At 34.9% G+C, this 27,444-nt stretch overlaps 1 protein-coding gene across 13 annotated transcripts in view; it reads left to right on the forward strand.

Moving 5' to 3' along the window:
- The window catches only part of HDAC9 (histone deacetylase 9), a 940,182-nt gene that overhangs the window by 696,971 nt on the left and 215,767 nt on the right, over window positions 1-27,444 (forward strand). For all 13 annotated transcript variants that reach the window (XR_009352864.1, XM_059171303.1, XM_059171302.1 and 10 more), the window contains one exon: window positions 991-1,098. Coding sequence is in view for 12 of the 13 variants with exons in the window: in XM_059171303.1 (XP_059027286.1) it covers window positions 991-1,098 (108 nt within the window). In the remaining variant the exon portion in view is untranslated. The remainder of the gene's footprint in view (window positions 1-990; window positions 1,099-27,444) is intronic.

Below are 27,444 nucleotides of genomic sequence, written 5' to 3' on the forward strand. Positions count from 1 at the left end.
TTTTTTATTACATTTCCTACAGCTACATGTAATTTGTGTCATAAGTTTAGAGACTTCATACATTTGATTCTGTTTTTTTATATTAAGAAATATTTTATACATAAAAATATGTAACGTATGATTATCATAGACCACTGTTATTATACTTTTCCTGTCCTTATTATATGTTATCTTACTGCATGCATGAAAAAGAGTAAATAACATTTTATAAAGGTAAATCAAAAATATTGGTTTGTGCTCTGTTTTAGTAAGAATGTTCTCTTATATAAGCAACCATGTATTTTAATGGCCTACTCAATTTTAATAATACCAGTCTACATTAAGACCAGCTGCTAAACTGTACTAAATGTTAGAAATTTTAAGCTTCTACTTTGAAAATCACATTGATCCTTGCAGCTGAATTTGGTGAATATTTTTAAGTGTGAGGACCACACACTCCTTCCATTCAGTTGGAGAACCTGAACTGTGGTTGCTACTTCCTACTCCCTGACTGCTACTTCTACTTGCCCAATAATTGTCTTTGGCTCCCTGTAAACCTGCAGCCAGAAGGATATTTGAATTTTTCCCCTCTAGCACTTGCAAATCCGATTTTTATGTATAGCTAAGTGCTCTTAGCTTTTGCTCTATCTACTACTGGGGCCTGGTTTCTAGCAGGCCTGTAACTACGCCAGATCCAGCCTATGTAATATTGTTTGTAATGAGAAATCTAAACAGGGAATGGCAGTGAGGCATGGCAGGAATGTATTTCCATTGGAGAAGTCAGTATAGAGAAAAAGTATAAGCAAAGCCGTGTCCAGAAGGTCTTTTCAGCTGGCCGGGATGGAAGACTAATGTTATTGTACCTAGGCTGTTACCCTGCCAGCCCTTCCTCACAAATTTGCTTTCTTTCTCTCTTCCCTTCTCCCCCCCACCCCTTTCCTGTTTCATCTATTCGTTCTCCTTCTTGTTTTCCCTCTCTCTTTCTTGGGGCTGTGCTGACTGTTTGCTCAGGTGGACAGTGACACCATTTGGAATGAGCTGCACTCGTCCGGTGCTGCACGCATGGCTGTTGGCTGTGTCATCGAGCTGGCTTCCAAAGTGGCCTCAGGAGAGCTGAAGGTGAGGTCTGGGTTGCATTAAGTGTGGGAAATCCAGAGAAGAAGCTGAAACAGTGATGTTGTTGTTTGGGAATTGTGGTTAGTGTGGTGTGCTAATAAAAGGAAAGGGGCGGAGGGAAGAGGGCAGGAAGATGGCCGCTAAGGTGTGATAATAACTCATCTGTAGGTAGATAGTAGGGGATTTTGCTCATAAGGCCTTCCTCTTCTTGTGGAAACTGTGGTCAGGGCACTCTGGTGTGTTTTTAAGAGTACAGAAATGGTGCGTAAAACTATGGTCCAGGTTAAAAATACCCAGTATATACATGTCTGTCATGTCCTCCTGGGATTCTCTTTTGAAGCAATTTAAAAAATATGATTACTGAATACTATGTATAAGCTCAGAATACCACCCAGAGAGAGGGGAGGGGAGGGGTGGGGGAGAAAGGTAAATACCAGACGGGAAGGATTGGGAGGAAGAAGGAAATTGTTGATTAGAAGGGTAATGATCCAGGGTATGTTTTTCCATGAAAGAACTTCAAAAATGATCTACGCTTTATTGTTCTTTTCTTTTTATGGTCTCTTCTTTTCTACATCATATGAAAAGAACAATGTCTAAACCCCAGCGTTTCCCAGTCTAAACAATTTATAAAAGCCAGAGACCTGACAGACGTTGACATTTTATTTGGTATTTTAACAGTGCTATTTAAAGGTATGCCATGTGCGTCTTGAATGCAGTTGCCCCTATAAACTTTGTTGGTGCTAACATGACTTTTTAATGCATTAGTTCACACACTTCATAAGGAAATCTGGGTGGTGTTTGATTTAGTATTTTTAGCAATTTTAAGGATGGGAAATTAATGTGAACAGCATAGGCACCACAAGTTTTGTTAATCTAAAGTAAAATCTAATTAAGATTTTGATTTTGAATTTTGATTCAGTTACATCTGACTGTTCCACTTGTGGTTTTAAAAAAAAAAATCGCAGAAAGAAGGTACACTTTGCAATATACTGTCTTCCCAGAAGCCTTTAGTTTAACTCTTTAAGAAGTCAGAACCAATAGAAATATAATTTTGAAAACGTGAGCTGTACTTTAAAAATATATATGCATGCCTTCTGTGTAGTTGACTTGTTCAACATCAGGACATTAACTGCTCATTTCAGGGGATTTATGGGGTCATTAATATGGTGCATACTACTCAGTCTTTACCTTTGGTAATGAACTACTGGAAAGAGGAAAGGAATCAGCCTTATGGAGAGGTTTTGGCTGTCTCCTGGTAGCATTTTGGCAATAATTCCTCCATTTGAAAATATCACTTGTAACACAATAAATTGGCATTTAAAAAAAATGATGTTTGAAGGTCTTGTTTTCAAAAGAATTAAAAAATATATATAGCAGCTAAGCCACAGTATTATAATTTTTAAAAGGTAAGACTGGCACAGAGCTACTTAATAACAAAACGATTATGTTAGCATGCACAATTTCTAACTGTTGTGATTTTGTGGAAGTTTATTCAATAATTCAGAAACATTCTCAAGTAGAATACCCACATATTACACTCAAAATCATCTTTGTTACTAGCTTCACAGAATGCAGAATTGCCAAATGTATATATGAAGAGTTTTGAACAGAAGCCTAATTCTTTTTTTTAGGAGGTAGCTATTTAAAATAGCCAAACAAATTGTCAACAACATACAGCATGAACATGGTGACCACCAGCTGTATTAACATTGGTTATTTATGTTGAGAACAAGAATTCATGCAAACTCTTTCCCCCTTGGTTGACCAATCAGCGGTATAGTTCAAAAGAGAAGAATAGAGAAAAAGCCAGCCTAAAAATCAAGAAATCTTGGTCCAAACTCTGCTACTTAAGTATGTCATTGATGGCAAATCACTTAACTTCTCTGGGCTTCAGTTTCTTATTCTGCAAAATCATCAGGGGGTAATTTATAATGTTGAAGGTTGTACATGGTGCTGATATTCTGAGCTATTTGCAAATAAAATTACATCTGATTCTCAATGTACATACTATGGCATACCAAATAGTAGATATTTTAAAGTTAATTTCAACTTATTTTCATGAATATTTGAGATACAGCAGCTGGTTTGTCTTTCTGAGCCACTTGGTTGCAAATAGTTTGGGAGGCCTATGGGAATGCCATAAGGGAAAGGTACAGTGACAAATGATTTGCAGCCACAGTGAATAATATAGAGAACCATGTTTAAGGACTTCTGGCTAACCAGAAATGTCGCTCAGTGTTTACCTGTCCCAGATTCCAGTATGACAAGGCTGGTACACTTGCTCGCCAGGACCATTAACACTAATGGCCTGAATGAAGTCATCACTTCATTCAGATCTACAAATAAAACAGGGAAGCTTATTTGAGGACACTGGTAAGTTAGCCTCTGATAAGAGATGTAAAAAGAAAACAACTTCAGTGTTTCATTTTTGGTTTTCAGCATCTACATTTATTTCTTACATGTTATACCCCCATTGTCCTAGTAAATCAATGTAACTTCATGAGACAACATTGGCATATTAGAATTCTGTATTTTGTGACACTGTGCAGTAATTTTGCCTGGAAAACAGAGAATAATTAAGAGCTTTATTTCAAATAGGGTGGTCCTGAGTGGAGTGCTGACCTGCGAAGTGAGACATAGCTGGAGGTTTAAGTCACTGAACTCATAGAGAGAGGGGACCTAGGAGATAAGTGTGTATGAGAAAGGGAAATGCTGAGAACAAATTTGATTACCTGGAATTTTTGCTTCATACTGAACTTGATCACAGTACCCCTAACTGTTGACAGGTTCTGTCTGTTTTTCTCCTGAAGGTACTGATGGCCTGAAGGAATTAGAATAAATCAGGCAGAGGAAGTGGGTTTCATTTTAATGCTTAAATAGACCATGTGCAGCAAACTATGGCAGTAAATTGGTGTATTTACAAAGAAATGACATGCCTAGTGGAGTTCAGTGGAAATTATGGGGACTTTCAAGTTTTCTAGGCTTTTAACAATATATACATGTATATCTTCATGTATAACACACACAAGTGGAAATTTCTGGAATCAATAGATGCGAAAATTGGCCATTTCTCAGAATGTACTAAGGAACACAAATATTCTGAAAATGCTGAAATGTTAGGTGTATTGGAAACTGTAATTGTAAGAATACTTACCTCAAAATGGTTTTATTTTCTATGGGACATTTAAGAAATTATGTCTAGAAATAGATATAGCTCTAAGAGATGAGTATTTTTTCAAGTTACAAATAGTTCAATACTTGGTTTAAAAAAAATGGTGTAAAATGTCGTGTTTTATACCTTAAGTATATACAAGTGTTGTCATTTATACCCCAGTAAGGCTGAAAAAGATAATTTAACACTTCCCAACTTTGGGAAGTTCCCAAAAGTTCCCAAGTTTTACTATAAGGGTTCATTTTGATGCTGTTTTAGCAATACTATAATATCATCATAAAAATAAAAATTGCTTTATTTTGTGGAAATTTTTGCCCAAAAAACCCCCCACCTGATTATCTGAATGATGGTTGGATTGCTTTAATGTTTAAATGGATATTGTAATGTCTTGTTGCTAATAAGTCCTGTTATTCATTGAGTACCTACTTCTGGTTGGGCAGTTTACCTGTAATTTGTCTTAATTCTCACAATGGCCTTCAAAGAAAGTACCACCAAAGGATACCAGCTCAGAGACATCAGGTAACTTTTTAAGATCCTGTATACAGTTTAATAAATGGCAAAGCCTGTAAATCTCATAACCCTCTGTTCTTTTTCAGCTACTCTATAAGGAATTTCCTATAGAAGTAGCACAAATATATAAGGGGGGAAAATAAAAGGTTGAAGCCATCTCTTTCAAATGGTCTAGATTCTCTTCTTATTACTATAAAATATTTGATATATACAAAAAGACAAGTTATACTAATAACTTACAGACTATAATGATAAGCTATACACCTATGAGCCTTTCATCCAACTTAAGAAATAATACTTGGCTAACCCTATTAAACTTCTCTTAATACTTACCTCTTTCTATCTGACTCTGAAATAATCATTAATCTCTTGTATTTTTTAAATTATTTCTTTTCCTTTCCTTGATAGTTTTTACCATATGTTGTGACCTTTGTAAAAAATGGAATCTTATTATAAAATATATTATTCCTCAGATATCTTTCCCTCCACTTAAAATCATGTTATGAGGATTTATTCATATGAATTTATATTGTTGTGAGTCATTCATTTTCATTGTGGAGAAGTATTCCCTTGTATATCATAGTTTGTTTATTTTATTGGACGTTTTAATTTCTGGGTTTTTGTTCTTTTGAATAATATGCTACGGATAGTCTTTAACAGGCCTGCTATTTCACAGTGGCATTACTAAGAGTAAAATGGCAAGCTCCTACACTAGAAACACATTAAATTTCAGTAAGTAATGTAAAGTCAAATTCCAGAGTTATTTGCCACAATGACATCAGCAAAAAATGGCAGTTTAAACCTCTGAAAATCTTTTCTCCATAAAATTGTTGACAAAACTGGCAGAATTTGTCAAGATAAATTTTTTAAGAACTCTGGAAATCAACCAAAAGTGTCCAGCAACTCAGGAAGCATGTGTTCAAAACAAAACCAGCTGAACCTTGGTAAGAACAGTGAGCTTTATGGTGGTTTAATTCACCCTATTCTCATCTTACCCTTTCCAGCTCCACAGTAGCCTTAACAAATAACAGCCTGCGTTTTTCAGTGAAAACCAGTAACTTGGCAATCTCCAGAAGGGCCAGAATGGGCCTGGAGCTTCTTCAAAGCCTCATTCTCTGAGAATTTTCATTACTGGCCTGTCTGAAGCTTCTGTACCAGACCCTGCTTGGAAGGCTGTCTTTATTTGACATGACTTGGAGTTCACCTGACATGAAAAGGCTTTTCCCAAGAAGCAAGTCTTGAAAAATTAAAGGCAGTTGGTTAACTTTATGACTACCTGAAATGGCAGATAACAGTGGAGAACCAAAAGCTTCTAAGGAAAAACTGGGAAATGAGATGTGCTAAGGGCTACAAAGAGCCCCATCAGATAGCTAGGAATCCAGATGGCCACATGAGTGATAGAGCTGTGTTTACATTCAGGAAAGACCAGAGGCCAGCTCTCACCTTAGTCTGATTTTCAGACTCTGTTCAAAGAGGAAGTGAAGGCCAAGGTAGAATTGCCAACTGCCTGGCTAAATATTGAAAATGTGTTTTACACACATCCACGCACATGTACACGCATACACCCTTGAAAAAGTCTTGACACTATTGGTGCCAAGCATTTCAGGAACTTTCTGTCCAGTCATTTACAGACCACTAAATTAGCCAAGCAGAGACTTCTGTGCCACACTAAAGATAGAATACAGATTTTATAGAATTAGTTCAGGAAAGGCAATAAACAAAACAACAGTGACATATAATCTGTGTACACGTTGTTATTTTATACATAGTATAATTCTAATTCAATAAAGAAAATAAGTCTGGGGCACCTGGGTGGTTCAGTCGGTTAAGTGTCTGCTTTCAGCTCAGGTCATGATCCCACAGTCCTGGGATTGAGCCCCATTTTGGGCTCTGTGCTCAGTGGGAGCCTGCCTCTCCCTCTTTCTTCTGCTCCCCCCCCCTCCTCCCGGCTTGTCCTCTCTCTCTCTCTCTAATAAATAAATAAAATCTTTTAAAAAAAGAAAAGAAAATCCCCCCCCCCAAAAAAACACAGTGACAAGCCCTCGGGAAGGATTAAAATCTGATTTCCAGAATTGCCATATTATATTGTTGAAAAATGCCTAGTTTTTTTTTTTTTATTTTTATTTTTTTTTTTTTTAAAGATTTTATTTATTTGTCAGAGAGAGGGAGAGAGAGAGCGAGCACAGGCAGACAGAATGGCAGGCAGAGGCAGAGGGAGAAGCAGGCTCCCTGCCGAGCAAGGAGCCCGATGTGGGACTCGATCCCAGGACGCTGGGATCATGACCTGAGCTGAAGGCAGCTGCTTAACCAACTGAGCCACCCAGGCGTCCCGAAAAATGCCTAGTTTTTAACATAAAATTGTGAGACATGCAAAGAAAGATGAATTCGTATGGTTGAATAACAAACACCAGTAAGATTAAATGTGTAAATAAGTATAAATGCTAGTGTATTTGTATTTTTTGTTTTTAACTCTCTTTATCCTCTCAGATTTGAAAGGCAACTGCATGAAACAATAACCATGAATCTGTGTTGGTGCGCACACAGTGTATAAAGATGTAATTTGTATGATAATACCAGCCCAAAGGAGAGCATGAGAAACGGAGTTATGTAACAACAAAACAAACTTCCTTTAAAAAAATTTTTATTTATTTGAGAGAGAGAGAGAGAGAATGAGAGCTGGGGCAGGGGGAGAGGGAGAGAAGCAGACTCCCTGATGAGTGCAGAGCCTGATGTGGGGCTTGATCTCAGGACCCTGAGATCATGACCTGAGCCAAAATCAAGAGTTGGATGCTTAATCAGCTGAACTATCCGGGCTCCCCAAAACAATGTTTTTTGATACTGGTGAAATTTGGCTCATGTCCAAACTAGATTGTTAAATGTTAATTATAGGCCGCTAGGCAACCAGTGAGAAAACAACTCAAAAAATATATTAAAGATTATAAAAGAAAATGGGTAAGAATAACAAAATTGTACACTATAGAGTATTTAACTTAAAAGAAGCAGTAATAGAGGAAACGAAAAACAAAAAACAAACAACAAAAAAAAAGATAACACATAGAAAACAAATACCAAAGTCATTTTGCTAATTTCAGACCCTACCACTGTTCTCACTCTTGTCTGTGTTTGACATTTTTAGATTTTTAAATGTTTGCCAATCTTGTGGGTATGAAGTGTTACCTTATAGTTGTTTGGGTATAGATACAGACAGGTTAATACTGTTATATCCTTCTTAGACCTTTTATTAATAATTTAACAATTATCTCAAGTAAGGTGTTTTGTTCTCAGTTATACTTGTACAATATTAATATAACATTACTTCCTTTTTCCCCCTAGCATTTGCTTTGTTCATCATTTATCCCTTATAAATTTTCTCTTTTTTATATGTACTTGGTCTGTTTCCTGTAAATAGCTCATCACTGGATTTTGTTTCATAATCTGATTTTATATTTTAACTAAGAAACTCAATTAGTCTTTACTTAATATCAGTAGTAGTATAAGCAAATGCATTTTTTCATTGTATTTCATTTTTCTCTTTGCCCTATTATTTGTGTGTTGTGTATGCCCTGGCCTTTCACCCCTTGCTTTGTTTTCAGTTAATTTTTTTTTCTCATTCTGTATAACCTCTAGTTGTTTTTTTTTTAATATGCACATTATTTTCTTTTAAATTTTAACCTGTTTAATAAAGCCTGAACTTAATTATTCTCTCCATGCCCCTTAGTAACAGTACAAGTACTTTAGAATGCTTTAAAGGCAATTATCCTGTCCTAACTATATATGCTATTATAGTTCAGTATTTTAGCTTTTTAAAAAAAAAATAATATCAATAATGAGACATTATACTGTTTGAAACCATTAGTGTTTCTTTATACTTGACCACATAGTTACCATTTTCCTTTTCGCCATTTTTCTTGGTATCTGAAACCTCTATTCTGGAGTTGTTTCCTTTATTCTAATACATTTTTTTAGTATTTTCTTTAGTGATGATTTCTCACTTTTTGTTTATCTGTAATATCTGTCTGCCCTCGTTCTTGAAAGTTATTTCAGGGTTAACCATTTCTCTCAGTACTTTGAAGATCCTCCATGCTTTTCCTGTTTCCAGTTTTGATATGGAAAGTATCAGTTGCCAGTCAGTTGCAGTTCTTTATAGCTATTGTGTCTTTTTCTCTCTGGTTGTTTATAATGTCTTCTTTTTGGCTTTGATATTCTGTATTTTGCTTACCATGGATCTAGTAGTAGATTTTGCTGACTCAAATTGTTAAAAATATATATTAGCAAAACTGAAATATAATGCAACTCCATGATGATACTTTGTGATAAGTCAGCTTCATCAAACTGAAAGTTGCTGATTTTAATTACTAATTTATCAAATAAATATGTTCTAAGCACCTATTATGTGCTAAGAACTACTATAAATACTGAAAATACCAAGACAGTGAGATCTGAGCTGAATAAAATGGGAAGAATCATGTAGAGATGTGGGGAAAGAATATTCTATACAAAGAAAGCAAGTATAGAATCTCTCTTGTCAGGTAGAGTAAATAAGTTTTAACTTGTTTATGGAACTGTGAGAAAACCCATGTTTCTGGATCTGAGTTATCTGCAGAGGTCCTTGCAGGAGATGATGTTAGAGAGATAGTCATAGGCAAAATAATAGTATGTACCCACATATATATTATATAGCATACATATATATATATCTGTATATATAGTAGCATTAAAAACTAGAAGTATGTTTCTGATGGGCTTCAGGATAAGGACAGTGACTACATTAAATACTGATCATAGATAAGGAAAGCTGCATTGCCACTTCAATTTGCTACCAGTTTGGGCTTTTTTTTTTTTTTTTTAAGATTTTATTCATTTATATGACAGAGAGAGAGAGAGATCAAAAGTAGGCAGAGAGGCAGGCAGAGAGAGAGGGGGAAGCAGGCTCCCTGCTGAGCAGTGAGCCTGATGGGGGGCTCAATCCCAGGACCCTGAGATCATGACCTGAGCCGAAGGCAGAGGCTTAGCGCACTGAGCCACCGTGGTGCCCCCAGTTTGGCATTCCTTAAAATACATACTCTCCATCCTGAAATCATACAACAAATAAAGTATAGAATGCAATAATTGTGTTGACTCCAATTTTGTCCAAGGTCCCAAGCTGAGGACAATGGTTATTAATTACATATGCTAGAAAGACTTAAATGAATTTATTAAAATATAGTCAAATAGGCCTACAATTAGTTTATATAACAAAGAACTAGATAACAGAGATGTGATTAATGGAAAATTCTTTGAAAGGACTGTAAGTGAAGCACCTGGTGGCCAGTTGGTTAAGTGTCTGACTCTTGATTTTGGCTCAGGTCATAATCTCAGGGTTGTGAGATTGAACCCCAAGTGGGGTTCTGCACTCAGCACAGAATCTGCTATTCCTCTGCCTCTGCCCCTTCCCCTGCTCACGCTCTGAATAAATAAATAAGTAAGTAAATACAACCTTAAAAAAATAAATAAAAGGCCTGTAAGTATTTTGACTCCTCTGCTCTGTTCCCTTCCTGGGCTTCCCTCAGCTTAAGCTGAATCTGTAAGAGCTGGGGAAGGAGTCAAAGGAAATCCAAATCAACAAATGGAAGAAATGACTTTAGAGTCCTTAGCTTGATGCATGCTGAATTACAGAAATTTGTAGGATCACTCTACACTACCACCAGAGTGGGGAATGAAGAAATTCCTTAGAGAGCCTAACATAGGTATCAGGAGTTTGGAAGCTGGATATGGATGGAAGAAGCCTAAGTTTTGTCTCCTGGAGAATGCAAAGTGGAGAGCTGGTTGAAACTGCCATGCAGACAGATTGAAGAAAAAGGGGTCAGCTGTGATACTTGGCACTGTTGGTGGGGCAAGGGGTTTTTTTATGCTTGTGGGGCAGTGGACACTTTGGATGGAAGCCAAATTTGAATCATTTTGCAAGGATCATACCAAAGAGGTCTACCTTCCAGGGCCAATCTCCCTCCTCCTTCACTACCTTGCCCAGTAGAATAAGACTGGAAATGTGGGGAGGAGCTGATGAGGCTTAGAAGGTCAGCCAATGAGTACATTGCCTCCATTAGTGAACCTTGCAGAGTGGAGGTCACTGACAATAACTCTAAGGAACCTGTGAATGCTCCCAATGAAAGAAGGACAAGCATTTGGATTCTTGCCATGACAGAGGGCTTTTGAAGAACCAAAAGAGATCTCCAAATTGCTCTGCTGATTCACAGCCTTTATCCTTTTTATTCTCCCACTCTCTAGAGCTGGAGGATCCATAAGCTAGGCATGAAAGGAAAACAAGTAAACTACAAATTATATAGCCTCCTCCTTCAGTATACACTGCATCTACTACTGGTCCCTGATTCTGTGGGTCAGCAGGTCAGTGGAGGATAGCTTTATATTAGATGTGACATTAGAGAGTTTAATTAGACTAAGCTGGACTTTTTAATATCTAAAAAGATGAAATGGTTTCTATAGCTGAAAAGCTGTGAACTATATCAGACAAAGACTGAAGAAAGGTTAGTACTGGGACAAAAATAATGCTGTTACCTTTGTATAATTTAGCCCATTTAATATACCAGAGTGTTAACTCCTATTACTGTTTGGTTTTGTTTTGAGATTTTATTTATTTATTTGACAGGGAGAGCACAAGTAGGCAGAGCAACAGGGAGAGGGAGAAGCAGACTCTCCAATGGGCAGGGAGCCCAACACGGGGCTTGATCCCAGGACCCTGGGATCATGACCTGAGCCAAAGGCAGCCACTTAACCGACTAAGCCACCTGGTGCTCCAGTTCCTATTATTACTATAACAAATTATCACAGATTTAGTGGCTTAAATCAAGACACATTTATTATTTTCAGCTCTAAAGGTCAGAAAAAGTATACAGGTCACACTGCAGCCCTGTTGACACCTTGATTTTAGCCCAATGAGACATGTACAGTTACTTTGCTTAAACAGATATTGGCAGAATTCATTTCCATGTGGTTGTAGCAGTAAGGTCTCTTATTTTCTGGCTAGCTGTCAGCTGGGCGCTGTCTTTAGCTCCTAGAGGCCTCTCTCTATTCTTTGCACATAGCCCCTACATAGAACTCTTCTCTTTCTATCATTGCATCTCTCTCTGACCACAGGTGGGAAAGGTTCTCACCTTTTAAGAATGCATATGATTTGCATGGGACCACCTGTATAATGCTGGGTGCCTTTTCCATGTCAAGGTCTTTGACAGTAATCCTATCTGCAGTGTTTTTTTCATTTTAAGGTAGCATTCAAAGATTCTGGGGATTAGGACATGAACATCGTTTGGGGGACTTCTGCTTACCACAAACAGCAATTAAAAATTCAGACAGATTCCTTTTTTCAAATTCTCACTGTTTATGATTCATGTCTAGTAATCATTGACATTTAAAAAATAGATAATATGATTTATTCTTTAATCAAGATATAATGTACATTGAATGGAATGTACAGATTTTCAAGGGTATGATACATATATACCTTGTTTCCACCACAAATTGTAAAATGAATCAGAAAGTTTCATATGCCTTGGTAGTTGGTCTCCAGTATAGACAAACACTGATCGTAGTTAGTCTCATAGCTACCTAATTTTTCCTGTGTAGAGCTTTGTATATAAGGCAGTATACTGTATGAAGACTTTTCTGTGTGGTTTATTTCACATAAATATTTTTTTATTTGTAATTCTTTTAATTTTTATTTTCTTAATTTCTTTTCAGTGTTCCAGAATTCATTGTTTATGCGCCACACCCAGTGCTCCATGCAGTATGTACTGTCCATAATACCCACCAACAGGCTCACCCAACCTCACCCCGCCTCGCCTCTCCAAAACCCTCAGATTATTTTTCAGAGTTCTTAGTCTCTCATGGTTCATCTCCCCTCCAAATTCTCCCAGCTCCCTTCTCCTGTCCCTCTCTCAATGTCTCCTATGTTATTTCTTATCACTTACATAATGTTTTTGAGATACATCTGTGTTATTCCATATATCATTTAGTTTGTTAACCTTTATTGCTGAGTAATATTCCATTTTATGAATATAATGCAACTTGTTAATTCATTTCTGTTCTGGACTACTATGAATAAAGTTGTTGTAAAGATACTTTTCCAAGTCTGTTTTTGGATATATCTTTTTATTTCTCATGGGTAAATGCCTAGGAGAGAAATAATTGGATTGTAGATTAAATGTTTGTGTAGCTTTATGAGAAAATGACAAATTATTCTCCAGAGTAATTACTATTTTATCTATAGAAGCTATAATTTTGTCCCCTCTTATTCCTGAGAGTGATAATTTGCATTTCCTTTTTTCCTGATCAGCCTAGCTGGAAATTTATCAATTTTATTGATCTTCTCAAAGAACCAGCCTTTGTTTTAATTAATATTCTTTTTTGTTTTGTTTTGTTTTCTCCTTCATTGATTTCATTGTTACTATTTTCTTTTATTCTACTTACATTGGGTTTCATTTGCTCTTCATTTTTGTTTGTTTTAGTTTTGTTTGTTTGTTTGTTTTAGTTTTTTAAGGGGGAAGAAGCTGAGGTCGTAGACTTGAGACTGTTGACCTTAAAAATACAAAAGAGCCAGTTATTTTACCAGCATAATTCATTTATTAAGGATTAGCAGAGGAATTGCAATTTGGGACAGTGAAACTGTGGCAGACCAGGAGCAAATCTAGAGAAGAGAGGAGGGGGGGATGCTTTTATAGGGGAAAGAAGGAAGCTGGGAGGGGCTTTTTGCTGTGTTCTCATTGGCTGGGCTGTTACAGAGCCAGGAGAAATTCTTCCTTCCTCTTACGGGGATATGTAAAATAAGCTTCTTCCAATTTTGGAATGTGAGGTATGCTTCCTGGGACTAGTGGTAGTGTGTGAGACCATCCCCCAACCCCATTTCAGGGCTTCCCAAATCCATTTTAAGTGAGATTTCTTCTACTTATTTTCACAAGATTTTCTCCCCCCCCCCCAAATATGGACAGTTAGTGCTATAAATTTCTTTCTTCTTGTTTTTAATAAAAATTCTCTACATTTATGGTGAACACAAGAACTTGATATACATAGTGAAATTTTTGCTACAAACTAATTAATATGGCCATTTCCTCAAATAATTACCCATTTCCCCCCCATTTTATTGAAGTACAATTAGCATACAATATTGTAATTAGTTTCACATGTACAGCATATTGATTCAATAATTTTGTATATTACTCATTGGTATTTTTCTTCTGACACTGAAGCACATTATTACATTATTGACTGTATTCCCTATGCTATACTTTTCATTTCTATGACTTACTTATTTTATAACTGGAAGTTTGTACTCCTTTATCTTGTTTACCTACCCCTCTACCAGTGTTTTCTGTATTTAAGAGCTTATTTTTTGTTTGTTGGTTGGTTTCTTTATCTTTAAGATTTCATACATAAGTAAAATTATATGGTATTTGACTTTCTCTGTCTGACTTATTTCACTTAGCATTATACCCTCTAGGTCTATTCATATTATAACAAATAGTGAGATCTCATTCATTTTGAGGGCTGAATAATATTTCATTATATCTGTATTCCACATCTTGTTTATTATTTTATCTATCAGTGGTCATTTGGGTCGCTTCCATAGCTTGGCTATTGTAAAACAATGCTAAAGTAATCATAGATGTGCATATGTCTTTTCAAATTCATGTTTTTTGTTTTCTTTGGGTAAATATCCAGTAGTAGAATTACTGGGTCATATGATTTTTTTTTAATTTTTTTGAGGAACCTCTCTACTAATTTCCACAGTAGCTGTACCAATTTACATTCCCACCAGCAAACCATGAGCATTGCTTTTTCTCAAAATCCTCACTAACACTTGTTATTTCATTTTGATTCTAGCTATTTTGACAGGTATAATGTGATATCTCACTGTGCTTTTGATACGCATTTCCCTCATGATTCTTGATGTTGACCATCTTTTCATGTGTCTGTTGGCCATATGTATGTCCTCTTTGGAAACATATCTAATCAAGTCTTCTGCCTGTTTTTGATTGGGTTATTTGGTTTGGGGGTATTGAGTTATGTAAGTTCTTTATATATTTTGGATCTTAACCCCTTATCAGATATGTCATTTATAAATATCTTCTTCCATTCATTAGGTTGGTTGCCTTGTTATTTTGTTGATGGTGTCTCTGACTGTACAAAAGCTTTTCACTTTGGTGTGGTCTCAGTAGTTTATTTTTTGCTTTTGTTTCCCTTGCACAAGGAGACATTTAGAAAAATGTTGCTAAGGCTGATGTCAAAGAAATTACTGCCTATGTTATCTTCTAGGAATTCTGTGATTTCATGTCTCATATTTAGGTCTTCAATACATTTTGAATTGGTTTTTGTGCATGGTGTAAGAAAGTAGTTTGGTTTCATCCTTTTGCATATAGCTTTTCTGGTTTTCCCAGCACCACTTATTGAAGGGACTGTCCTTTCCTAATTGTATATTCCTGTCTCCTTTGCATAGATTAATTGGCCATTTAAGCATGAGTTTTTATTTCTTGGCTCTTTTTTCTGTTCTTTTGATCCATGTGTCTGCTTTTGTGCCAGTTCCATACTGTTTTGATTACTACAACTTTGTATTATATCTTGAAATCTGGGATTGTGACTCCTCCAGGTTTGTTCTTTTCTCAAGTTTTCTTTGGCTATTCAGAGTCTTTTGTGGTTCTGTTTAAATTTTAGTATTACTTGTTCCAGTTCTGTAAAAAAACACTGTTGGTACTTTGATAGAGATTGCATTGAATCTGTAGATTGCTTTGGGTAATATAGACATCTCAACAATATTAATTCTTACATTTCATAATTATATAATATACTTTCATTGGTGTCCTCCTTAGTTCCTTTCCTCAATGTTTTATTGTTTTCAGAGTATAGGTCTCTTTTACTTCCTTGGTAAAGTTTATTGATATGCATATTATTCTTTTTGGTGAAATAATAAATGGGATTGTTTTTTCAATTTCTTTCTACTTTATTATTAGTATAGAAAAATGCAACAGATTCCTCTATATTAATTTTGTATCCTGAAACTTCACTGAATTCATTTATTAGTTCTAATGAATTTTTGGTAGAGTCTAAGGTTACTTTTCTTCTTTTTTTGAAATAACGATATTATGTCATCTGCAAATAGTGAAGGCTTTACTTCTTCCTCATCATTTTGGATGCCTTTTCTTTCTTTCTCTTGGATGATTGCTGTGGCTAGGAATTTTAGTATTCTGTTGAATGAAAGTTGTGAGAGTGGACATTTTTGTCTTGTTCCTAATCTTAGAGGAAAAGCTCTCCAGTTTTCACCATTGAGTATGGTGTTAGTTGTGGGTTTGTCATATATGACCTTTATTATGTTGCAGTATGTTCCCTCTAACCTACTCTTTTGAGAGTTTTTATCATGAATAAATATCCTATTTTGTCACATGCTTTTTCTGCACCTCTTGAGATGATCATAAGACTTTTATCCTTCCTCTTTTTAATTTGATATATCACATTGATTGGTTTGCAAATATTGAACCACTCTTGCATCCCTGGAAAAATCCTACTTGATTGTTGTGATTTTTAAAAAATTGTTATTAATCAGTTTCTTCATATTTTATTGAGGATTTTTACATCTGTTGCTCATCAGAGATATTGGCTTATAGTTTTCTTTTTTTGTAGTGACTTGGTTTAGTTTTTATATCTGGATAATACAGGCCCCATAGAATTAATTTGGAAGTTTTTCTTCCTGTTCCATTTTTTGGAATAGTTTGAGAAGAAAAGGTATTCACTCTTATTTAAATGTTTTGTAGAATTCATCTGTGAGGCATCTGGTCCCGAACTTTCGTTTGTTTGGAAGTTTTTGATTACTGATTCATTGTCATTACTAGTAATTCATCTGCTCAGACCCTTTTTTTTTTTCTTATGGGGAGAGGACCCGAAATGTATTTTCTAAGAGTATTACTTAGTGTCTAATTGGGGATTTTGTGTGTATCTTTCTCTAATTGATGTGGAATTCAGTTCTGTCAGAGTCAGAAAAAATAGGCTCTGTGTGACTTGAATCATTTTATACTTACTGAGATTTATAATACTGTTATTCTCTTTATCTCCTCCTACCCTTAGTATTATTTTATCAGACATTTTACTTTTACGAATAGTATAGATCTTCATAACAAATTACCATTTCTATTGCTTCAGTAGTTGAAAAATTTTTAAAGTGTATGTTTCTGTGTGTGTGTGTGTGTGTGTGTGTGTGTGTCTCAGAGAGAATCAGTTGGGTATACATATAATATAAATATAATTTATAAAATATCTTTTATATTTGCCTGCCTATTTAATCTTTCTGGTGCTCTGTATTCATGTGGGCAGATGCAGACTTCCATCTGGTATCATTTCCTTTCAGTCTAAAGAATTTCCTTCAACATTCCTTGTATTACAATTGTACTGACAACAGATTCATCTTCTGTTTATAAGAAAGTATTTTGCTTTTCCTTTAATCCTTGAATGATATTTTCATTTGATAAAAAATTTTATGTTAATTATTATCTTACAATTTAAAGATATCCTTTCAGTGTTATTTTTTCCTTTTTTTTAATTGATGATGAGAAATCAGCTCTCACTTTGGTGATTAACCTATTTAATGACTTAATGCATCTGTTTTTTCCCTCTCCGGCTTCAAGACTTTATTTTTCTCTTTTTTAGTAGTTTTGTGATTAGGTATGGTTTTCTCTGTTTTTATCTTGCTTGAACTCATTGAGTGTATTGTGTCGTTAGCTGGCAATTTTTGATAAAATTTGGAGAGCTTTTAGGTAATATTTCTTAAAATACTTTATTTACCACATTTTCTATATCCTCTGATTCTTAGAGTCCAATTATATGTTTATTTTATCATTTCACACTGTCCCACTGGTCTTAGAGTGTGTGCTGATCTCGTTTAGTCTTTTTCTTCCTTATTTACACCTATTTGGATAATTTCTCTTGACCTGTTTTCAAGTTTGTTGTTTTTGTCTTCTCTTGTGTCCAAGCTGCTGTTAATCCCATTAAAATGATTTTTCATTTCACACAGTTTATTATTCTCTTTTAAGATTTCCTTTTTGTACTCTTTTACAGCTTCCAGATATCTTTTGAAATTCTCCCCTTCACCATTGTATTTCTCTCCATGATCTTTTCCTGTAGGTTTTTTAACCTATTATAATTATTTTAAACTCTTTATTTGAAAATTCTAATATCTGAGTCCCTTGTAGGTATATTTCTATTACCTTATTTTTTACTTGATAAAGAGCTTTAATATTGCTTCTTTGCATGTCTTGTGATATTTGATTATATAGTAGACATTGTGTTTCAGAAATCAGTAGAGACTAGAAAGGGCTTTTTTTCTGTAGGATTTAATTCTTTTAAAATCTTTGTGTCCAAAGCTCTTCAGTGATTTAAAGAAGAGTATGTTTTATGGGACACCTGGGTTGCTCAGTTGGTTAAGCGTCTGACTCCTAATGTCGGCTCAGGTCATGATCTTACAGTCCTGAGATCAACACCCACATTGGGCTCTGGGCTGGGTGTGGAGCCTGCTCCCCCTCTTCCTCTCCCGTTGCCCATCTCCCTGCCATTTGTGCTCTCTCTCTTAGAAAGAAAGAAATAAAAATACTTTTTTGTTTGTTTGTTCAGTGATTTATTATTACTTTTGCAGGCCATCCTTTTGTACATCCTTCTTCCTTCTAATTAGGTCTGGCTCTCCAAAACAAATGTATTTTTGAGAGTACATTGAAATTCTCTCCTGGTACAAATTTTATCTCTCATTCTCATAAGATTTATATGTCAGTAATTAGAACAGGTCCCATTAATTTACCTCTCTAATTGATTCTTCAACTTTAAATGAAGGAAATTACAAACATGTTAGCAATATATTCTCAGCACATCCTCTTTGAATGGACATATAAACATCAAAAACAGGGAGAACCCTTGGCAGTTACATGTTTACTTTTATGGGAAACAACCTTGTTCTTGACCTTATGGAATGATTTACAGCTTTGAAAAATGACATGCAAATACTTAAACCCTTACAGTAAGTAAAAGGTAAGCCTACTGTTTACTTAGATTGTTTACTTAGGAGTTAAGACTTGTTGCTTAGATGGACTGCCTGTGGTGTTCCCACTACACAATCTGCTTCTTTCTAGGTTTTTATTTTACCCATCTGCTTTTCTGATGGCTAATATTTCAATTTCTAGTTTGTTATTTTAACTGCCTGCTCCATGGTAATTGAATCTACCTATTTCCAGCCTTTCCATCTGTGTCTTGGCTTTGGACTGTCCAGATTTCATTACTTGTATGTGGTTTAGCTCATACTGACTAAAAATTGCTGCATCTGCCCTCAGACTCTAACTATCTACATCTCTGTCCCCTCTAAACCTTCCTGAGCTTTTCTCAGTCCCTGACACCTATTTACTCATTCAGTTAGTCCTAAAGTTATTTTAAAAATAACTTAGATGGGAAAGAATGCTTCCTGAAATAAATTCTAGGCTATTGTGCATTTACTTAAAACATTTTATACTGTGATATTTCAGTATAATATTTAAAATAGAGCACAAATAACATATAATGAGAAAAAAAATCTTCTAACTTATTTATTTTTTTAATCTCTGATAGTATTAAATTTGATACCTGCCAGTTTATGCATCATACAGATGTTCACTGTCCTCCTTTTTTCAGTCTCTGCAAAAGACATTGTTTTGCTTTTGATACCAGTGTCCAAATCACATGTATTATACACATTTAGAGAACATAAGTATTTTACACCTTTGTAATTTTATATGGTAATAAATTTCATATTCATACATAAAACTTGTAAAATGAAGTGTGGTCATTTGATTAGGTGTTTTTTCCAGACAATGCTGTTATGTACATAATGCTACATAATTTAATTTCTTTGCTTGAAATTCTTCCCTTTTTTTAAGATTTTATTTATTTATTTGAGAGAGCTAGCATAAGAGCATTAGGAGGGGGGAGAGGGAAAAGCAGGCTCCCCCCTTGCAGGGAACCTGACGTGGGACTCCATCCTAGGTTCCTGGGATCATGACCTGAGCCAAAGTCAGACAATTAACCAACAAGCCACCCAGGAGCCCCTTTGGTTGAAATTCTTATTCAATTGTCTACTTTTGATTGAAATGACAAATTTAATTGCTGCTATCTGTTCTAGTTATAGTATATGGTCATGGAGAATTAGAATTTAATGAAAGAAGAAAATTTACAATTAGAGTTAGAATAATATGACCAGATTTTAAAATAATCTACCTAAAAACCCAGACATTTAGGTACTAGTTACAAAATGTACATTGCTACTCTTAAAATTTTTGAAATTTCATGTATTTAACTGAATAAATATATGTATGTACCAAAAGGTACCAAGAATAGTAGAACCACCATTGAGTGAATGAAAATCTACTGTAGTAAGTAAGATGTAAGTAAAGTATAATGACAGAAGTTCCCCCCAGTCATCTCTTCTCAGGTGTATTCATTACTATTATCTTATTATATGAATATTATTATTATATCCTATATTATATAGTATATATATTATATATAATATATTATATTCTTTATATATTATATAATATTATAATATCCTATAACGATTATTATTATTATAATGTCATATTATTATATTATGCTGTTATCACAGAAAGCTATGATCATCTGTCTTAAAAACTGTTTTTTTTTTTTTTCTGGTTCTTAAAAACAAAACTAAACCAAAAACTCTTGCCCTAATTCCTTTTTCTCAACAGTTTTTCATACTGCGATTCTATTTACATAATGAAAAGTGCCTGATTTTTTTGGTCGGTTTGGTCCAAAAACTAGTCATGTTTCAAAAAGTTCAGGGAATTGAATTGTTGGATCTTGTGTCAGCTGAAACCACTGATTGAAAAACTAAACAAATAGCTTTTAGGTGGGTTATTATTGCCTTACTAAGCCTCTCTTGATGATCCCCCCAACCTCCCAACAGAAACTACTTCATAGTGGATCCATTGTTACTATTTTTGTACCAGGCACAACCTAAATTATGTGTAATATAAGCACCATCAAATACCTTGTCTCTTTTCTACCAGGAGACTGGTTTTTCATGACTGAGTTTATTCCTATCTGTAGCTACATCTTTGCCAGGATGAAGGCTGTAGGCATTATGGGCCACAGATGCCAGGCTTCCTAAGAACTGTTTTCCAGTTCTGTCATCAAGCTTCTTCCTTCTGGATTCTTCAGGGAGCAGGGCTGGCAGCTGCACATATGCTTTGGGGTCCACCATTCAGTTAAACTGCTAATGCTGGGCTCCTGTTTTTCTGGCTCCCTTGAGCTCACTCAAAGAAACAAAATGGTATTCCCATATGTCCCTTATTGTTTTCTTGGCAAATCTCCCTGCCTCCTTTAACCTCCCAGATTCTAGTATGTGAGAAACAAACTTTCTTTGTGAAATTTCCTTTCCTCAGAGGTTGTAGATTAATAGCATTGATTCTAAAGCAAACTGTCTTTTTAGAAAGTCCTTTTTAAAGTTGAAGTTAACTGGTTTTGAGGACTGTATTGGCATATTTCAAAATATTATGCATACCAGTGAATTGCTGTAAAAGGCAACCAGAAGACTGACCTTGATTTACTAATTTCAATGTCAAATTTTATAAGTGGTTTAGATATAATTAGGAGATACCTCTTAACTTAGTGTTCAAGTATTCTGCAATATAGTATTTTATCCTATTCTAATCCTTCCCTTCAAAAGGAATCACAAAACTAGATTTAATGTTTTATATGTAGAATTAACAATTGTTATACTGTGCTTTTCAAAGACTTGTAAAATTGAATACAAGTAGATGAAGTCTAGCATTTGTCAGTAGTAGGTCTTTGAGATTACATAATTTGATCCTCTCTTTCTCATAAAGGTAGGGATAATAGGATAAACCCAACTATTTACAGTGTTTAGAAGACTTAATGCCTTTTTTTTAAATTTCTAAATAAAATTTTATTCTAAAAAATTAAAGCCTGGGAGGGGAATTTACTATTCACATTATTGTTGCCAAGCTGTAAATCATGTGGGACTATTTTTCATTACAGATGTTAGTTAGCTGAAGAGGAAGACCTCAGAATACACAAAAGGTTCACAGTTACTATTCATTAGGAGCTTTTAGTGGGAGCTGGTATAAGTCATGTTGAACAAATGATAAACTATATCATATCCAACTTGTTCAACTTGAGATTGCAGGTATTTAACATCTTCTTAGCACTCCTATGCCTGAGCCATTCCTGAAAAGGGGCATCTGAGCTAATTGCTTCACAAGTTCCTACAAGGTAAACAGAAGTGGGGAAAGCAAGGCAGGTGGAATGACTGTTTTTCTTTCTCTGCTCCTGAGTTGGTTTCTGATAATCTAAATCCCTAAATCCAGATCAGGGAGTAAGTGGTAGGAGGGAAGGAATATTCATTCAACTTTTATGTATGATCTTCCCCTCCAAATTTTAACATCCAGTGATATCAACAAAGATAATGTGAAAACTTTCCATTGAACAATTTTCAGCTTCTTTAGCTGAAAGAATGGACCCTCATACCACTATATTGATTGTAACCGGCACCATTTTGGATGAGGGGCAGAGCCGCAAATTCATACAAACCATCGTAGGTATTTCACAAGGTGCTAGAGAATTTTGATGGACATTTTTGCCTTATTCCACTTTACTTACACCAGAGGGAAGGAAATACTTATAAAGTACTTAATGTGACAAGGTGAATAGTAGTATTTATATTTTAAATCCTGTTACAACAAATATTACCCCACTTCACCAGAAAAAAAGCAAAGGAAAGGAAAGGAAAAATGAGAAGAAAGAAAGAAAATAAGAAAGGAAGGAAGAGAGACAAAGGAAGGAAGAAAGCCCATACAACAACTAAAACAGGATCTAACAGATAACATAATTGTAATTTTTAAGAAACAAAAACTTACTGTAATAGGAAAACTTTAGGACCTTCTATCCAATGAAGTCTTACAAAAGCATTATATCTTTGCCATGTTTCTGACTTCTTCCCCCTATGCAACTTAATATAAAGAATCCCAAATTTATTACTATAAATAATTTTAAGGTGTGTCAAACCAGCTAATGCATGCTTTATTTTTATTACTCTTGATCATCATATAAAAGACGTGTACACTTGGCAAGCACATTTCTTGAGATGTTAAAAAGGGCACTTAAAAGCATACGGATTTGTTGGGAGATTATGTTGTGCTAGCCTAGCATAGACAAGTAAATTTCAGATTCTAGTTGCTTTCAGCACTTCTTTTTACTAGCGCTAAATAGTTTATTCACCAACATACTTGATAATTATAGTTATTACTGAATATCAAAGTAGATTAAAATATTTCTAACTATTTAAAAATGTTTGTATAAATGAATGTTTCTTAAAGTCATTTTCAAAATTGATAATGCATCAGTATGGGTGCATTATGGATCTGGGGTAGCTGGGATTTTGGCTTCTCATGAAATATTTTGGGCACGTAAACCACTGCATATAAATTTCTAATTCTGCAACTATATTAGAAGCAGTAATTCAACCATCACATCTTTATTTGGAAATACATGCTGTAGAGTTTTTCCATGCTGTGTTTGGTTTTGATACATAGTATTTCAATGAGAACTGATGCATAAATACACTTAGAAACACTTTAGTGTTAATATTTAGACATTGGGAGGTAATTACTGAGTACTAAACCAGCAGTGCACTAAAAGAGAAATTTTAAAAACAGAATTCAGTCAGCTGGTTTGACATGCTCAATTAGTCTTTGGATAGTATGCAGTTACATTATATGTAAAACATTTTTCTAAGCAGGACAGATTTCTTTGATTTTGTTCTTATAGTGTCCCAGAATAGAGTTAAAGATTAAGTAAAGATCTAATACCTGATTAAACTACTTTTAACAAAGAAACACAATCTCTTGTCAGTTTATTAATATCACAGAGAACTTTAGTACTACGTACTGCAGTTATGTTTTTATAAAGAATAAATCAGAATTATTAAGTTGCTAACAGGACTACTGGCTATTATGTAGTTTAAGTCCAGATCATTGCTTAATATTTTTGAATGGGTATGAATCTTTGCTTTTCTCTTTTGGATTCTGTATATATTGGCTAATTCTGTTATACAATGTGTTCTTGACTTTTATGTTACTCCTGTCATTTGTGATTAGGCCTTTATTTTCCATGATTTCTGAAACCAAAATTACTCTACAGAGGTTGGAATTAGTAGTAGTTCTTTACTGTCCATTGAATACATACTTGGGGATGTTAGCAAAATGAAAATACACATTTCTCCTATCCATGAGACCATCCTCATGAATGCAACTAATAAAATCATCAGATTGTTTTACACTCCAGATTTTCGGTTTCATATGTGCCATGGTTATCTGAGCTTATGTAGAAGAATTTGAACTTCGTAGCTTATGTAGAAGAATTTTACTTTAGGTGAGGTTAAAAAAAAAAAAAAACAACTTTAAAGTGGTTCTAGCGATTTGCTTACTCCCAGCCCTTTACTTGCCTGGTGAGGGTTTTACTATGCATATAAAGATTACATGAAGTTTGACATTTTGGTAAATTTAACCAGAAAACGAAAATTTCACGAGTTACAAAAATAGAGTATAGTCCAGAATGATTGGATTCCTTTCCCTCTCATTCAAATCCATTTTTACATATAGACAATGTCCTAGATTCCCTTTCCATGGCTGTGTATGGGAAGCAAATAGTCTCCTGCATTTCCCCATATGATGACATCAGAGAACACATCCTCCTCTTGAACCAAGAGGAAACATCCATAATACTGATCTAGATAACAACAACCACAACAAAAATATGGTTATGAGAACACCCTGGAAACATTGTTACTGTTAGTGATGCTAAAATACTGCCAAAGCTCTATGATTAGTAATGTTCATGACTGAAGAGAATTTAAAACTTGAAAGAAAAGAGATTTAAAAAATCAGATTATTAAGGCAAAAATTACATTGCCCTTAAATTGATATAAAATCACAGAAAAGTACTTTAACTTTCATTTGCTTAGATTAAGTACTTTTCATAACTGAATAAAATGTAAAGCAGGGAGTTTTTTTATGAAGTAAAGTAGAAAGAAATTCAAAGTTATATAGATAGGTATGTTTTACTACCACATTCTGAGATGCTCAAAAAATTAGATGAAGTGAAAACATCATACAAACCTCAAGGTTTGAGAAAATAATTTTTCTCATAAAATGAAAATTATTATTATTAGCATTAAATGAGAAAATAATAAACTGAGCCTCTGAGTCCTTTATTGTATATAGGTTTTCTTATAGTTGTATAAGCTGGTAGATTATTGAGTGTTTTGGAATATACAGTAAATTGATGATTAAAAAGGCTCATTGAAAAATATTCATTGAAGACATATATATTCTTGAGTCAAGGGAAACACTGGTTCAAGTGGTATCCCATAAAATAAACCATTATGTCAGACAATGGTACAGAAAAATACAAAACAAATTCCATTCAGAATCCACTGTGAAAGTCAGACATTTCTGTAAGAATTATCATTTCATTTGAAACATTTTCCCACTATAGTTAATCAAATCAAAATCTCCATTAATTGTAAGGAACAGAGTATTTTATGTGTTTCTAATAGGTGAACTCCCACAAAAACTGGGATGCAGAAGTTGGGACCTTTGAGATAATGGAGAACTTACAGCCAAGAGCAAATCAACGGAATCACCAGAGGGATAAGAGCCAGAGTAGTATCTATTCACAAATGTATTTTATCATTCTTTACGCCAGGCACTATGTAAGTCTAGGTGATAAAATGGTGAGCCAAGTCATAGAGGGGTGATCCCACTATGGGGAGTATAGATGTAACATTAATTATATAAGTCACAATAATTGAAAATAATGAAAACAAATAATCACACTAAGAGGTACGTCATCATAAACTAAGAGGAGTTCTCAGAAACAAGTGTTGGCAGATTGCTAAGTACGTATTATAGAGGATCTTGATGTTGACCTGCAGGGGCTCAGGGATGGTTTCTCTGTGGAGATAATGGAGCTGAAATATGCAAATGAGGAGGTGTTATCCAGGTAAAGGAAGAGGGTATAGAAATGGAAGGAATTCCATTATGAAGTAGGAGCCTGTGGAAAGGCCTGTGGCTAGGAAAACAGGCACGCTAGAGGAACCAAAAGGCCACTGTGACTGGAGTGGAGAAAGGAAAGTGGATGGTGGTGCAAGATGAAGCTGAAGAGGTAAGCAAAGCCGGGTTGTACAGTGTGGCTAGTCTTCAATGCTTTTTTTCAGGTCCTAGACCATCTAGGATGGAATCCCAGCCCTCTCACTTGCTGGTATGAATCTTGAGCAAGTTCTTTAATCTTTTTGTGCTTTGATTTTGTCATTCGTGAAATGAGGATAATAATGTTATCTGCCCTCAGATGATGTTAGGATTAAATAAGTAATAAAATATTAGAGTTTATTATTTATCACATTTGTATTTGCATTATTTTACGTACTATATAGTACATGATAGCAATATAGTATAACGCTATTATTTGTCACTTTGCCTTGTTTATTTTGTTTTTATTAAGATGAAAGGCTTTTATGTATGTTTTTTATTGTCAAGGCAACAATTCAATATAGGAAACAAATGATTACAGGGGGAAAGGGAAAAGTATAGGTGAGGTGTTTTTGAATAGGTAAGAGACAGTGGGATTAAGTACACAGGGAATTAATTGCTCTTAGGATCAGGGACTGGTAGAAGTAGATGGTTAGATCTGATTATGGAAAGATGAGGAAATTTTATTCTAATTGCTTCTATTTTTTAATTGAAATAAGAAGCTAGGTCATCAGCAAAGGGGAAAAATGAGCAGGGGTTAATGGAGATTTGAAGAAAGAGAAGAAAGTAGAAATAACTCTCCTAAAATAGAGAGTTAATTGGCTAAGGAATGTGGTACGATTGCTGGGCATCTTGAAGAGCCTATCTGAGGTTTGTAATCATGACTTCAGAGGAAGACCAGTTATATCATTTTTATATAGGCTTAGTTGCAGGAAGAGAGCAGATGTGAGTTATATTTAATTAGTTTTGTAATTTTATCAGAGGAATGTGTTGAAGGAAGAAAGGGACAAAGTGACTAGAAGTATTTATGGGCTGGATATATGTGCCCCCCAAATTTATAATGTTGAAGCTCTAACTCCTAATGTGACTGTATTTGAAGACCTTTCGTCTGGGAGGAGGTGATAAAGGTGACAAGAAGTCGTAGGGGTATGACCCTAATCTGATAGGACTAATGCTCTTATAAAAGGGGACGAGATATAAGAATTCTCTAATTCCCTAGCCTTGTGTGTGTACACTCAGAAGAAAGGCCATATAAAGACCCTAGGAAAAAGACAGATATTTGCAGACTGAGAAGAGTGCTTTTAACACAAACCCAACTCTGCCAGACCTTAATCTCAACTTCAGACCTTAATCTCAGCCTCCAGAACTAGAAAAGTAAATTTCTGTTGTTGAAGTCACCCAGCCTGTGGTACTTTGTTATAGTAGCCTGAGTGCATTAATATACCAGGGGAGTATACTGGGGGGAGAAAAGTACAAGATATCTAAAAGTATATGCAAGGAAGTGAATACAGTGATGGACCCTAAAGTCTAACCAGATAAAGAGGGAAGGAA

The sequence above is a fragment of the Mustela lutreola genome, chromosome 4, assembly GCF_030435805.1.
Source record: "Mustela lutreola isolate mMusLut2 chromosome 4, mMusLut2.pri, whole genome shotgun sequence".
Lineage (NCBI taxonomy): Eukaryota > Metazoa > Chordata > Mammalia > Carnivora > Mustelidae > Mustela > Mustela lutreola.